Below are 16720 nucleotides of genomic sequence, written 5' to 3'. Positions count from 1 at the left end.
AGTTTTAAAAAATATCTAAATGTGGCGATTTCTTGCAACTCGTATAGAGATGGCGCTACACGTTTCTGAATAACGCGATCGATGTTTTTTCAATATCTTGTACATATCCAGGCTGGCAACTGAGACTTTCGGAGCACATAAAACACATTATTGTGCCTGTTGGTTGCAGTTTGCATTTTTATCAAGATCAGCCGCGTGAATCATTCAATAATTTTCCCTATTTCATATAGTATCGGATTTGGCTATCTACGAACACTTGAAAAATTCACCCTTTGTGGAAGATATTTAAAATAGTAATTACTATAAAAACCAAACATCCGACTGCTTGAAAATTATACCTTTATTGCACCCACAATCAGAGGAATCCAACGACACCTCCTATGTTAATCCGTCAAGCCGTTTGTGCTGCAGCACATACACGCAATCTTTGTCACGCTGCAGCGTGTATTCATCACATATCCTTACTAATATTACAAATCTGAAAGTAACTCTGTCTGTCTGTATGTCTGTCTGTCTGTCTGTCTGGTTGTCTTTTCTTCACGCCTAAACCACTGAATAGATTTTAATGAAATTTTGTACAAAGATAGTCTAAAACCCGAGAAAGGACATAGGATAGTTTTTATCCCGGAAATCCCACGGGAAATAGGGGTGGCGATCTAAGATCGATTAATCGGAGTATCGATCTTTCGGACCATAAAAATCGATATTTCGATATTTTAATCGATATAAGTAAGGATTGAATCGTAAACTATGCATTTGATCAAGTGATAATCTTTAGCAAAGTTGTTGTCTATGAGCCAACGAAGGTTTCAGAGTTGGAATGAAGGTACAAATTTTCAGTTTTATGTATGTTAGTATGTTATATTATTTTCTTTTAAACGCGGGCGAAGCCGCGGGCAAAAACTAGTAGCTACATACACGCTGCAGCGTGACAAAGATTGAGACTAGTGGCTGACTAAGATCATCGAAAGCCTGGGGTGGAAAGTTGAATAGAGGCCCCAAGTGTAAAAAGTTGATTAATTTTCCAAAATTACAAATGTGTTATAGAATTATTCGCCTGTGATTCGGTGACTATTTTGTTTTCGCTGACTGATATACATTTCATAAATTGATTGGTTCTGACGACCTTTTAGCTGTACTTGGAGGCCCCCCAGGATCGGAGGCCCGGGGCGGACCTCCCCTTCAACCCTTAAGCCGCTAGAGAATGAGACATACATGCGAAAAACAATCAACATTTGTTACCGAGCTACAGAAACCCTTTCTTCCCTTTCCAGTACATAGCATCATTCGACGAAGAAGGCGAGCAAGCGAGCTGGCGGCGCGTGGGTCCCGAGGGTCTCCTCAACCTGGAGAAGGTCTACCGCACCCAGGCGGTGATGGACCACATAGCCAGCTTCCATCAGCACCGGCATGCACTCGCGAGGAGTAACGCTCCGGTGTTCGGGGATTATTTGAAGTGGGTTCATTTTGAATTGAACTTTTTTTTATAACAAGCTTTTGCCCGCGGCTTCGCTCGCGTTAAGAAGTAATATTATTAACCAAGAAGATTTATACAAACTTTCATCCCCTATTTTATCCCCTTGGGGTAGAATTGATCAAAATCCTTTCTTAGCGGATGCCTACGTCATAATATCTACCTGCATGCCAAACTTCAGCCCGATCCGTCCAGTGGTTTGGGCTGTGCGTTGATAGATCACTATGTCAGTCAGTCACCTTTGAGTTATACATATATAGAAGATATTGGAGTAGCGGACGAGCATGCTCCACCAGATGGTAAGCTACTGCCGTATGGACATCTATAATCAACCCCAGATAGGATTAGATATTCCTACCTGAGGTTGGCCACATCCGCCGCTACCTCTGAGGAGTAAGCTGGAACGCCTCGGATAAGTAGGTCTGCCATATCTTCAAACCAGAACACAGCAGACCGGACGGCACCACCCCCACATACTTTTCCGAGGAGTTCCAGCTTAGTCCTCAAGGGTAGCGGCACATGTGTAACCGACCTCAGGTAGGAATCTATTCCCATCTGGAATTGATTACAGAAATCCATATGGCAGTAGCCACCTACCATCAGGTGGGCTGCATGCTCGTCTGCTATTCTTTTTATAAAAATACATGTTTTACCACCTTTTAACTTATTTGAATTTCGGCGTAGCAGTTGCACCTTAGTAGAGTTCGCGCCAAACTATTAGTCCGCTCCGAATATAGAAACGAGTCGCGTCGCAACAGCAAATTGTAAATATTAGCGGGACAAAGACGGCGCGGGACCCCCCGGCAACCGTCCGCTACCCGCTCTCGCCCACGGGCACATAACTGCAATAACTTTAGAGCGGACTAGAAGTTTGGCGCGGACTATATCAAATATCATCTTTTTTTTTTTTTTTTTATTTTATAATATAAGAGTAGCAGACGAGCATGCAGTCCACCTGATGGTAAGTGGCTACTGCCGCCCATGGACATCTGTAATCAACCCCAGATAGGATTAGATATTCCTACCTGAGGTCGGCCACAGATGCGCCGCTACCCCTGAGGACTAAGCTGGAACGCCTCGGAAAAGTCTGTCTCCCTTACCACACCCTTCAAACCGGAACACAGCAGCGCTTAACACTGCTGTTATTAGGTAGAAATAGGTGTGGCGGTGGTGCCGCCGGAGTCGAACCACAAAGGGTTCTACCACCTTTAAACATTTAATCTCTTAGATCCTTTCAATCAGTCTTCGACCTTCACTAATAAGTTCGGTCTACTTCCAGAGCAGCTCTAGCAGCGTGCGACGAGCCCGTCTTCTCGCAGCCGAAGCAGAAGACCACAGGCACCGACTTCGAGAACGAGGCGTTGTACGAGCTGGAGGGTAGCGGCTACTGCCCCGTCCAACCGCTACCCCATGACCATGGGGTCACCATGTTCCCCCTCGCACCGCAGAACGGGGAGAGGATGGACAGGCATATGTTGCAAGTGAGTTTTGGAGTTGAAGAATCTCTATCATAAGAAATGGTCCCATTTTGAAGGTGATAGAAGTCTCTGTGATTCGACTCCGGCGGCACCACCATCACGCCTATTTCTGTTATAACAGCAGTGTTAAGCGCTGCTGTATTCTGGTTTTAAAGCTGAAGTGAGTACGACATATTTATCCGAGGAAGAATTCTATATTATTATAGCGGTGTATCTTTAGCCGATCTCAGATAGAAAGCTAATCCTATCTGGGGTCGATTACTAATGTCTATGGGGGGTAGTAGTCACTTACCATCAGATGATATATTATACTCATCTGCAAATCCTTAAATAAGATTAGGTTCCTACCGGAGGTCGGCCACAGATGCGCTGCTACCTCTAAGGACTAAGCTGGAACGCCTCGGAAAAGTATGTCTCCCTTAACACACCCTTCAAACCAGAACACAGGAGCGCTTAACACTGCTGTTATAACAGAAACAGGTGTGACGGTGGTGCCGCCGGAGTCGAACCACAAAGGGAGGAAACTACTAGACCTTTATTATAATAATATTTGAGCCTTTTATTTCCTTAATAAAATTAAATTTTACAATCATTAATTTACATTGATGTGATTTTACGAAACCTTTATTACGCTCGTGTGGATGATTTCTACACGATTGTGCGCAAACGTTCAGCGTCCATGATGCACCGATTAGTGAACAGCACCAACACGCTTCTCAGCGCATTGGCGTGCAAGCTAGACAGCCCGCTCTGGAGAGTCTGGAATAGTGCACACGTAGGCGTCAACAAACGCTAGACTTTGGTGTTTTTCTTTTACTTGTATTTTCTTTCTTTTGTTTTGTTTTGTTTGTATGTTTTTTTTGTACTAACATAGGATAAGTTACTCTGTACTAACACTATTTTATGGATAACGTGTGGTCTGAAATAAAAAATTATTATTAAAAAAAATATTATTATTATTGACAGGTAATGCACCACGGCACAGCCTGTGTGGTGGGGGAGGCGGAGTGGGGGGGCGCGTTCGCACAACTAAGGCTTGAAAGGGCCTGTGCACTGCTCGCTTGGTGTCGGACGGCGCACAGACCACATGCACAACATGGTAAGTATAACCTGAATAATTTATTTATTTATTTATTTATTAATTTATTTACATGTATGTAATTTTAATCTTTGACATTGATTAAATTTTGTATCATATCATATCATAATTAAATTTATGAACATATTTTTTATCATTCACGCTGTAATATTTTTATTTTTTTTGTATTTCTTATAATGATTATATGCCCGCTTGCGGCGGGAATGTAGAGGAATATCATTTTATGACTGTACATGTACCTAGCTTACCTACATTCCATAATAAACGAATTTGATTTGATTTGATTTGATTTGATTAACATTTTTTACATCGAAATACTAACTAAACATTACAGATTTTCTTAACCTAATGCGTTCAATTAGTTTTATTAGCAAGTGATTGAACATAGGCGCTAGTTGTTCTACGAAATACAGCAGGTACCGTGTAAAACTTAATGTAATAACTTAATGTATCTAGAAAATTGTAATAAAAATAAAAAAATGTGAGCCGTCACGGGACGCCTGGCAGATGTGAAACATCGACATTATTTTGTAAAAGTAATATGCAGAAAAGAACATATTGTGATAGGAACTAAACATGTCATAATGATAAAATAAAATATTCCGAATTTTTTCCTGGACTGTATATATATACCATCGTACAGCGTGGCGACGCGTCGCCACGGCATGCGTCGCCACGCCAGAAATCGGTTTTACGTGCGGCTATAGATGTTTCACATCAAAAGTCCGATTGTTAAAAGTGTAGTCTATATCACTCCCACAATTTAGACGAATCCAACGACACCTCATATGTTAATCCGTCAAGCCGTAAGCTGCAGCGTGACAAAGAATGAGACATCTCGAAAAAGACATTAGATACTAGGGGTCGCAATACCGGACCATCTAAGCAAAACCGGTATTTTCGGTACTGACCCTAGACAATCCCGGTATTCCGGTTTTTTCGATATTTCCGAGATTAAGATAAAGTTACTAATTTTTATTGAGCATTTTACTATGTAATGTTAATTTAGTGGTATTCCGAAGGAAAATAGGTCCTATTACTTAATACCAAGTTAATTACAGAAGTTTATGATTTATTAACTGAACAGACCTTATAAAATCTAAATCCAGCGGCGATCTGCCGCGTGACCTCTTTCCTTCTACCCTTCACTGAACTACAAGCCGTACTACTGAGTTCTCGTCCCTAAATATGTGGCCGAAATATTTTAGTATACTAATCCAGATAATCGTAGATCCAGGGAATAGTATTTCTAGGGCATCAATTTTACGGCGATTGCATCCGAATCGTCTACGTCTCCGCAGCGTACAGAAAGATAGGAAAAACTAGGAGGAGTCGCCAATGCATCGCCTGCTTCGAAGGAGAGCTCTTTTTACACCCCTCTTGAAGAGCCCCATGTCATAGTCCTGAGGGAACACCTCAGGAGGAAGTTCATTCCACATTTTGCACGTACGCGGCAAAAATGAATGATCAAACCGAACCGTGGAGGACCGCCACGGGTGCAGTTGATGTGGATGGAACTACATCCTTCGGATTTAGTTCCTTCAGAGTATTCTTGATTTCAGACACAAGTCGGATTCTGCTTTCTTCCACGAATGTCCGAGAGGTATCCGCACGGCCTGTGTACATAGCATCTCCCGTGCTATCATCTGCATAGCAATGAATGCCACCGGTTTGTAGCAGCAAATCATTGATATGCACAATAAAAAGCGTTGGAGATAATACAGATTCTTGGGGCACGCCAGCGTTGATGAGCTTCGTGTCTGAGCAGCACCCGTCAACTACGACCTTAATATGCCGCTCAGACAGAAAGCTGGCTGTCCATGTGCACAACCTCTCGGAAAGACCTTAAGATGGTAACTTCGCGAGCCCGAGCTTAGGGCCCTTCCCTATGCCAGACCCGGTCAAAGGCCTTAGCGATGTCCAGGCTTACGGCCAATGCCTCCCCGTTGCTCTCAACAGCTTGTGCCCAACGTTGAGTGAGGTACACAAGAAGATCACCAGCTGATCGGCCCTTTCGAAAACCATATTGGTCTGTCTTGGTGTTTTTTGATATGTTGCGGTTCCTCCAAATCTTATCAAGCCTATCGACAGCAGATCTTGTTAAAGCGAAGATCGTGTTGGCGGGTTGTTTTTTGATGCCAATTGTCATAATTGTCATTGTTATAATATATTTATGAAAAGTATATAATCTTCCTCTAAATATTTCTTTCATTGTGATACACCAGAAATATAGCATAAAACTATAGCTACTGCACTTCCTTGTCGACCCTTTTGTATGAAGTGTAATGAAAATAGAGTGGGCCCAGTGTCGTGGTCACTGTCCATTTTCCCAGACGCGATTACATATGGTATGCAACATGTCAACCTCGAGTTCATCCATTGATCGAAACACTTCAATAGGAATATCATCTGTGTCAATTGCTTTGTCGCGTTTTAATAAATTAAATAGCAGCGCGTACTTCATCTTTGAATATACATAGATGGTTCTTTTTGTATATTATTTTTTGGCATATGTTGTGTGTAAGGTTGCACTATTAGAGAAAAGTGCAGTATTTTTGCCATACTTTGACGATTTCCTTAATTTCGGTAACAATCACACCATCAGAATCCTTAATAGCCCATGTTCTGGATTTAAATTGATGGGTTATATATCGGATTTTTTAAAGAGATCTTTTATTTCAAATCGATCAGAGTGTCCTTCTAACTCTACGATGATGTTTTTAAGATGAGTATTAAGATTTCTTCTGCATCCAGCTTGTATTTGTGCGTTCAGTTGATTTAGGTTCTGAATAGACGAACCTTTTCTTTAGCTCTCCGACGAAGTTATACAATACGCCAAGTCTCACCTGACATCCAATGCTGATGTTTGTTGATTTTCATAGGTTGTGTCGATTGTAACGCTTGTTTAATATGGACTTTTGCATTGTGCCAGAGTCCATTGGAGTCAATTTGTATGACTTTAACTTTAATTTGTTTTATTTTACTAAAAACCGAAAATACCGAATATCCCGGTTTTTATAAAATTAAAACCGGTATTAATAAGACCTAAATTTGGCCCGGTATCCCGGTATTTTCGAAATCTCGAATACCGGATTGCGACCCCTATTAGATACCTTATATATAAAATTCTCGTGTCACAATGTTAGTTACCGTACTCCTCCGAAACAGCTTTACCCATCACCAAATTTTATATGCATATTCAGTAGGTCTGAGAATCGGCTACTATCTATTTTTCATACCTCTAAGTGATAAGGGTTGTTCACCATTAACATTTATGTCAATCAACGTTTGCCGGGTCGGCTAATCATTTCATAAATTCAAACATGTGTATGCAATCTTCGTCTTGATTTGTAACGGTCTGCAAGCGCTTGTGCTTGATTTTGATCAAGCCAAAAGGTTGTAGAGGTTTTGCGGCAAAAGCTGATCTTCAAACGCTCTATCCACACCTTTGAATTCGTGACGATTTGTCGCAATTTAACAAGCATATGGACGCGACAAATATCCCGCCATTTTAACGCTTTAACGCTTTCTACACTCACAGCCCCACACTAGGATTCCCTGTATCGTGGGTGCCATGTACACACACAAAGACAAATACACAAACACCCAGACCCAGAAACAGAAACCTAAATTCATCATTTAGACATCTGTCTGGCCGGGGATCGAACCCGGGACCCTCTGCGCGTCAGACCGGTATGGTGACCGCTCCGCCACGTGGGTCGTGGGGTTTGAATAACATAAATACAAAAATGAATTAAATAATAATATTAGTTATGTTTATCATGATTTATGTTTTTAAAGGTGAAACACCGTCAGAAAATGTACAGCAACCTGAAATAAGTCTATCATACAACCCTGAAGAGGTGATACCACTGAAATACACCGCAAATTTAGCGCATGAGAATGAAGCAGGCGTTGTGGGGGATGAAGGGTGAGTTTAATACTTTATTTATTTATTCATTCATTCTTACATTTACTCATTAATTAATTGTGAAGATGGGCTCTGTCGGCATCACCGCCACATATCTGCTTAATAACAGCAGTGTTAAGCGCTGCTGTGTTCTGTTTGAGGGGTGTGACGAGGGAGGCATACATTCCGAGACATTCCAGCTTAGTCCTCAGGGGTAGCGCATCTGTGACCGACCTCAGGTAGGAATAAAATCTGGGGTTGACAACACATGTCTCTGGACAGCCAATTACCATCAGGTGGAATACATGCTCGTCTGCTACTCCTATACTATTTCCTTTTCATACGCATATTATTAGTTAATATCCTCATTTGACAACTAAATTTTCTATCTTCTACCGTCGTTCCTAATGTAGATAATATCACTTATTTTCCAGCTTCATCGACCTCCAATTCGTGAAGGACATACGTCTTGGTAAGCAGACGCTGGAGCCGCGTGAGATCGCGGAGCTGACCGCCTGTGCTAAGAGACATGGCTTAGAGACCGGCTCGCATGGTCCTCGCATCATATCCATCGTGTACGGACGGACGCTCAGCGATAATCGAACGGTGCATTTTATGATGCCGGCGTACACTTACAGGTTAGTCAATTTATTTATTTATTCGTTTATTGGTTTATTCATTTATTCATTTACTCGTTTATTCGTTTATTCGTTTATTCGTTTATTCATTTGCTCATTTGCTCATTTGTTCATTTTTTCACTTATTCATTTATTCATTTGTTCATTTGTCATTTGTTCATTTGTTCATTTATTCATTTGTTCATTTATTCATTTATTCATTTATTCATGTATTCATTTATTCATTTAATCATTTATGTATTTATTTATTTATTTATGGAATACCCACATAAGAAACAGATGACGCTGTGCTTACATTTAAATGTAACTGCAGCACGTTTTACATATTGTGTGTTACAAGTAAATACAATTTATTTACAATAAGTTGTTTAGCAGTTCGTTTTTTGAATATTTAGTAGTTTGAAAAGGTCGTAGAACCCTTTGCTTAAAATCAATCATAGTATATTGTTTACAAACTCGGCATCTCAAATGGGAAAGTTGAGGTCTGAATCCCCGGACACATCTCTACTTTTTGCAAGTTAAGCGTGTACTAATAATAGGAAAATCTACACGCTCAAGAGTTCTTAAAGAAAACTCTCATTGCTGTGTAAAGATAACTAATCCGCATTTGACCAGATATAGACTATGTTTCTGAATCACGCTATCGAAGTTTTCTCAATATCTTGTATATATACAAGCTCTGAGATGAGACTTTTAGAGCACGACCGCTGTCTGGACATGATCATCTCGCCTGGCGAGACCTGAAGAGACCTTCGGTAACGTGTCTCTGAATTTTGAACATGCAACTTTCTGATACCTCTGAAGATGGTAGAAGCCTTTGTGATTCGACTCCGGCGCCACCACCGCGGCTATCTCTGCCTTATAACGTATGTTAAGCGCTGCTGTTTACTGGTTTGAAGTGTGGTAAGGGAGACAGACTTTTCCGAGGCGATCCAACTTAGTCCTCAGGGGTAGCGGCGCTTCCTATCTGGGGTTGTCTGTTACAGATGTCCATGGGCGGCAGTAGCCACTTACCATCAGGTGGACTGCATGCTCGTCTGCTACTCCTATATTATAAAAAGAAAGAAACCCGCTACCTTCTAATACCGTCAATTCTTTCACCAGGATGTGGGCAGTGGGTCTACACGCGGTCGTCCGAGCACTGATGAGTCAGACGAAGCTTGCAGACAGAAGTCTCGCGTGGTTGAAGAACAAGTACACAGCACTGTACTATGAGGATGGGTGCTGCTGTGAGCCCCTGGTCTCTGATGCTATCCGGGTATGTGTGTAAGGAACCCTCTGTATTTCGACTCTGGCGGCACCACTGCCACACCTATTTCTGTTATAACAGTTAAGCGTCGCTGTGTTCTGGTTTGAAGGGTGTCGTAAGTCTGATACTCCTGTATTATAAAAAACAATTTAGGGAGTCATTGAGGTGGAATTTTAGTAATTAACTCCTTTCCAAGGAGTGTCGGCGAAAGAAAGCTAAACTTTCGCTGTTATACTTACGTAATTAGGATACGAATACAGTAAACTTTGGAAAACAGTCGGGAAGATAAATAATATTGCTCCCCTCGCCCTCCGCCGGTCCACCCCCTCCCCTAATGTCATCCAAAATGAAATATAGGTAAACCATGTAATCTATATTACAATGAGTCAATGAAAAAAGTTCTTATTTCAATCTTTTTTAATTACCATAATCGAACTTTATGGTTATTTAGTTATTATGTATTGTGTTATAGCCCGCACCAAACTGCTAGTCCGCTCTGAAGTTGTTGCGAGCAGGTGTAGTCATACAATTTACTATGACGACGCGATTCATTAATATATTCAGAACGGGCTAGCAGTTTTACGCGGATTATACTAGGATTTCTTTTGATGTTTGTGTGTGTGCGTGCGTACGTGTCTGTGTGTGTATGTAAATGTGTATGCTATTATTAATTTACTTTACAACAATAAATATTTTTTTCATTTTTCATTTTATTTTTTTCATATTGTTCCAGGTGTTCGGAGGCAGAGAATCCACATGCGGCAGCTCATCACACTCCACGCCAGTGAAATTCACGGACTCCCATTCAGAGTCAATAAGAAGCGCTGGAATCAAGTTCAAGAAGAATAAGTCTACTTCAGAGCTGAAGAGCTCTCCTAAGAGCTACGGGTCTACGCATGCGTCGGGTACCAGGAGCGAGGATGAGGTGATGCAAGGATCGCCGAGACATAGGTAAGTTTGAGTGACACTGGCGGACAGGGCAGGGACAGTCCGTCTAGGGTTCTGTTTCTGGGGGAACTCCAAATACAGTTGCCAAAGCTGTCGAAAAAGCAGTCGTCGTAAAAAGGTAGTCAGTAGCAAACCGTTTCTGGAATATATAGTATCAGCGAAAAAAGGTCGAGGGCAATCAATTGTTGTATAACACTTCTAGCTAGGTCAGGCTAGATCAGGCCAGATCGAGTAGTAAACGAGCGTACATTCCACCTCACGGTAAAGTGACTGCCGTTTGAACATCTGTAATCAACTCCGCCACAGATGCGTTGCTACCTACGTTGAAAACTAAGTTGGAACATGTCATATGGAACTTAGTGCCCCTTGAAACCATAATAAAACTGCTACACTGCTTTTATAACATGAAAATAGATGTGATGGTGGTTCTGAAATCGATCTGTGAATAGTTCTACTACTTTTATAGTTACAATGAAAAAATATATTTATTTTGTACAACACTTACCTACATAATTTGAGGCGATCTAAGTTCTGAAAAGGCATACCAACCATCCAACGCATCTGTGGTCGGCTTCAGGTAGAACGTCCTTAATGACAACAGATGTACACACGGCAGTAACTTTACCATCAAATGGACTGCTTTTTTGCTACATCAAAATCCTCATCTGAAAAGTTCCGTTAAGAAAGTATTTTCTTCATAATCATCTTTCCAGCTCCTACTCAGCAGCGACCAGCCACCACCACCCCTGTGCACCGCGACACAGCAGCCTGACCGCTGCCGCCACCAGCATCATCGCCGGATCTCCTAACAGGAGTAGGTAAGCTTCGGATTTTAGGTGGAGGGCTGAATCGATCAAATTGATGATGAAGAAACCGTTGCAGCAAATGGTTCATGATGCTCAAAGCAAACGGCCAGAAGTCTAAATAACTTTAGATGTGTTGTGCGTTTTATGGTATTTGTAGGTGTGTCTGTGTGTTCGTAGCACCCATAAAACAGCGTATTCTTGTCTCGAGAGTAGATGCAAATGAAGACAAGTTCTTTAAGATAAACTATGGTGGAAAAATCTTGATATACAATTCTTATGTGTAGCTTGTGTTTATATAATATGATAGTAATTACTTCTTATAAAGGGTACCTTCATTCTACATCAAATTTTTTAAAAGCAATCATGCCTGAACACTGTAACAGGAACAAACAAGCAATCCACCAAATGGTAAAGTACTTTCAAATAATAATCGAAATTCTACCTAAGGATTAAGTTTCAATGTCCTATATAAACTCTGTTAGCCAATCAGCGCTTGACGCTGATATAAAGCAGAAATATGTGTATAAAATGTAGCGATGATGTCACTAAAGATGATCCACGAAAGATTCTACCAGAAAAAAACCTTGTAGATTGCTAAAAGCAAAATCATGTCGCCAAATAAAATTATAGTTGTTTTTTTCAAACCTAACCTAATCTAACCTAACCCTTTGAAAGTGGAAGTCAGACTTAATCCAGGATTATCCAACAGTTTGAGGAGACTGGAGACAAGCGAGAGATTCTGGGAGAATCTGAAGCACTTGAGAACGGGCTCCGTGGGGTACGACACTCAGCTGGACTTCATGGACTTCGTGGCTCTTTTCAGGAGTTTCAGGTACACTTAGTACTAAAATGTGAGAGTAGTATTTAAAACTCGACTCAATCGATTTTCCGATATATGCTCATTAGCAATTGATTAATGTGGCTTGCTTTAGCAGTGAAGAATCTTACCTACCAATCCTTCTCATTCTGAGAGGAGACCCGTGCCCGGCAATAGGGAGGGGATAGTACCCGGCGGGGATAGTACTGGATTGACGATGATATTTAGTCTTGGAATAGAATCATTCCGTCTCTCCGTACTGGGTGTACACCCTGCATAGAATTTTAAATAGTCTTTTGGATATTTTGTCTGACTGGGCTAAATCTAGAACCTTAATTCATTATTTAGTACTTAATTGTGCACCCTAATGGGTAGGCGATAAATATGTTAATTTTAAGACCCATGTATACATGCAAGACCTATGTTCATGCGAATAATCTGAATTGAATTGAATTTGATACCTGTCTGGCCGGGGATTGAACCCAAAACCCGTGTCTGACCAGACCGCTCCACCACACCGATCGTTTTTTATTACTAAATTATTGAAATACATATTATTTTCCCCACAGCCTAGTAATGCGATCGGAGTTAAGAGACGTGTTCGAACAGCTAGCAGTCCCGAGAACGAGGTGCCCCTTCCTCGGAGCAGAGAAGAGCAGGAGCTCCCCAGAACTGTTTAGAAGTAAAACTGTTTTTCGGACTGGTATGTGTTTTGTGAATATTAGAATTAAGAATTGAAGAATATTTCTTTAATACTCAATTATTGAGGAATATTAAATAAGGACAATAATTACTGAAGAATATTCAATAAGTGCATTTAATACCATAATTTTCCCTTTCCTTTTTCTCCATAACCAAGTCTAGGAAGACATAGAAATGCGAGTAAAGTGTTAAAATTAAATTAAAAAAAAATTAAATAATTTATAATTTAAAAACGAAAAATTAAAATAATCTGGATTTTCATAGAAGACTCGAATGAGCCACTACAATACAAGTAAAGTGCCACTGCCGCTCATGGACATCTATAATCAACTTTAATCGATTGAGTCCTATCTGAGGTTAGCAAGACATACGAGTACGTAGACCAGACAACTCTAACTCGTTATTAATATTCAATCTATCTAATGTTTTGCCTATCGCAGATCAACATTTGACAATTTCTTTATAACTGACTACGTGATTTTTTCATCGCAAGCAAAAATCAGATAGATCGAATAATAATAACGGACGTGAGTTAAAACGTTTCGTCAAGTATGCCTTACCACACTTCAACCTAGAATCCAGTAGCGCTACACTATTGGTAAAGGCTGAAATAATGATTCCGTTGGTTAGCATAATAACGTTTTATTTACAGGTCTACTAACGAGAAACGGGTCGTTAGACCTGGAGCCACCAAGCGACAAAGCCAGCAGGAAGAAGGCCTTCGATCTGCTAGCAGCTGCTGCGTTACCAGGTGATATTCTTCTCTATTTTACTCTTGAAATTAAACCGATTCCTGTGATTGAATAGGCTCAGCTCAGCTCAGCTTAGCATACAGTACACATAAGTTGCATTGGACATCAAAACTGCCAACGTAATGACGAACGCAGTATTATCAAAATTATAGTTCCGAGAAAAACGCGTTTAAATAAAGCATTTCTACCTAATCAGGAGCTCAGCATACAGTACACATAATTGGTTACTAGCGCATTGGACATCAAAACTGCCGACGTAATGGAGAACGCAGTATTTTCAAAATTATAGTTCCGAGAAAAACGCGTTTAAATTGAGCATTTATACATAATCTAGTGCAAATACTGCATTTTCTTTACTTGATTTACTTCCAATAAAAAACTTCCTATCTTCTTCTTTCAACCTGCTCTCAGAATGAGAAGGAATAGGCCATAGTCCACCGCGCTGGCCAAGTGGTTATTTGTAGACTTCACATACCTTTCAGAATTTTTTTATAAATCTCTCAGGCATTCAGGTTTCCTCGCGATGTTTTCCTTCGCCGTTTAAGCAAGTGATATTTAATTTCTAATACGCACATAATTTTGAAAAATTAGAGTTGCGTGCCTGGGATTTGAACCTCGGACCCCACAATCGAGAGACCGAGTTTCTTAACCACTAGGCTATCACTGCTAACGGTAGAGTAGGAATCATTAATTTTTGTTATTACAGGGGCATGCCAGGATATGAGTGGTAGAGTACTGTCTCTACCAACGCTGGGAAAGTTCTGTGAAACGAGACAAAATGAGCCTAAGACTGAGCAACAACTGAAGGATATTATACAAGTAAGTTTTCTTTATTATACTATAGATGTAGCGGTGGCTACGCTCATGGACATCTGTAATCAACCCCAGATAAAATAAAATCCTAATAGAAGACACCCGCGGTACGCCGTACTCCTGATAAATCCTTCTGAAGAATAAGCTGGAATGCCTTGAAGGTAGTAGAACCCATTGTGGTTCAACTCCGGCGGCACCACCGCCGCACCTATTTCTGCCTAATAACAGCAGTGTTAAGCGCTGCTGTTTTGTGGGTTGAAGGATGCGGTAAAGGAGACATACTTTTCCGAGGCGTTCCAGCTTAGTCCTCAGGGATAGTGGTGCATCTATCGCTGAGCTCAGGTATGAATACCTAATCCTCTCTGGGGTTGATTTTTTAGCAAAGGGAGATCTCCCGCCGGGCTAGGTGATCATGCCCGGGGAGCGGCCGTGCTCCGACAGTCTCAGTTCGGAACTTGTATATATGCAAGATGATTAGAAAACTTCGATAGCGTGATTCAGCAGCGCCATCTCTTGACGAGTAGCGAGAAGTCGCTACAATTTCAGATGTCCATACGACAGTAGCTTACCATCAGGTGGACTGCATGCTCGTCTGCTACTACTATTTTACTATAAAAAAATATACCGTCGCTAAATTAGATTTTTATTCACTTTCTAGATAGATGGTTGTTTTTCTTTAAATCCGGCATCCGGCATCCCTTAGATGGCTATCTATGAAGAGGAACTAATAATAAAACCCTTTCAGAGACACGAACCTGACCCAACTCTTCGAGCGGACAACTGCCTCTCCTTTGAAGGTTTTGTCAGATTTCTTACCGACAAAGACAACTATGCTTTCGTACCTGAACAGAGACGAATCAACAACTTTCTTGGGTAAGCATTCATCAACAACAACAATCATAATCAACATTAACATTATCAACAACGACATCCATATGTGTCATTTTTTATATTCGAACCTAACGATATAACAGATGTGCTACCTAATGGAAAGTAGTCAACGTCGCCTATGGACATTTGCAACACCAGAGTCGCCAATGCATCGCCGGCTTTGTATGAGAGCTCTTTTTGCACCTTTTATGAAGAGTGCCATAGCGTTCCGGGAATACCCCAGGAACAACAGGAAAGCATTTATCAACAACAATCATCATCATCAACATTATCAACAACAACGACATCCACATGTGGCTGCAATAGACCCGGATGAAAAAAACAAAATTAATTATTCACATTTAATGGGCCTAATCAACCCAGCTAAGCGGTCCGCCATCTTGTGATGTCCGCCATTTTGAGGCGTTCACCATCTTGAATTTAAAATGACGTCACTTAGCTTATCATGCAATATTACTCAAACTAAACGTATATCGATACCTGAATTCGCAAATCAGCCAACTCCACTTTTTGTCAAAATGTATTTTTTTATTTATTTTGATTTGGTTCAACGTCATTTAGTATCAAAAAAGTAAAAAAAAAAAATTTTGACAAAAAGTGGAGTTGGCTGATTTGCGAATTAAGGTATCGATATGTAAAATTACAGCTCATGGAGTTGGATTTAACTCAGTTACAATTTTTAAACTACAGTTAACACTTACATACGAACTAACAAGGCAAGTAAATAAAAGCTTGGTTAAAGACAAGATTTCCAGCATTCTATTCATTACAGGAGTGAAACAGAGGAGGAGGACGTCACGCGAAGCCTGTCCAAGGAGATGTCGGGGCCTCTCAGTCAGTACTACATAGCTAGCAGCCACAACACCTACCTCACTGGCCATCAGCTGAAGGGAGAGTCGTCGGTGGAGCTTTATAGCCAGGTACGTACAATTTATTATTATTGTTTTAATAGGTGATTGAACCCTTTCCAGGCGAGGTCCCAAGGGGGGGGTTAAAGGGGTCATGACCCCCTACCCCCAAAACGTCGAGTCTGACTCGCACTTGGGTCAGTTTTTGTTCTAGGTGAAACTTTGCATGGATTCCTCTCTGCCGCGGCTCTCTGACGCATTTACAATGAATACTCCTGATGATAAAGTTAAAACA

The 16720-nt window shown here is 40.9% G+C and overlaps 1 protein-coding gene across 1 annotated transcript in view; it reads left to right on the top strand.

Moving 5' to 3' along the window:
- LOC140752742 (1-phosphatidylinositol 4,5-bisphosphate phosphodiesterase epsilon-1) overlaps positions 1-16720 on the top strand; it is a 107515-nt gene that overhangs the window by 59371 nt on the left and 31424 nt on the right. The window contains exons 8-21 of the mRNA XM_073087080.1: positions 1275-1456; positions 2754-2955; positions 3919-4051; positions 7853-7982; positions 8396-8599; positions 9704-9857; positions 10582-10799; positions 11510-11614; positions 12312-12434; positions 12989-13122; positions 13774-13872; positions 14580-14692; positions 15432-15559; positions 16350-16497. Of these exons, the coding sequence (XP_072943181.1) occupies positions 1275-1456; positions 2754-2955; positions 3919-4051; positions 7853-7982; positions 8396-8599; positions 9704-9857; positions 10582-10799; positions 11510-11614; positions 12312-12434; positions 12989-13122; positions 13774-13872; positions 14580-14692; positions 15432-15559; positions 16350-16497 (2073 nt within the window). The remainder of the gene's footprint in view (positions 1-1274; positions 1457-2753; positions 2956-3918; positions 4052-7852; positions 7983-8395; positions 8600-9703; positions 9858-10581; positions 10800-11509; positions 11615-12311; positions 12435-12988; positions 13123-13773; positions 13873-14579; positions 14693-15431; positions 15560-16349; positions 16498-16720) is intronic.

Source organism: Epargyreus clarus, unplaced genomic scaffold, assembly GCF_041222505.1.
Source record: "Epargyreus clarus isolate Ecla_fem2 unplaced genomic scaffold, WU_Ecla_fem_2.2 ptg000025l, whole genome shotgun sequence".
NCBI lineage: Eukaryota > Metazoa > Arthropoda > Insecta > Lepidoptera > Hesperiidae > Epargyreus > Epargyreus clarus.
This window is presented reverse-complemented; position numbering and strand designations above follow the sequence as displayed.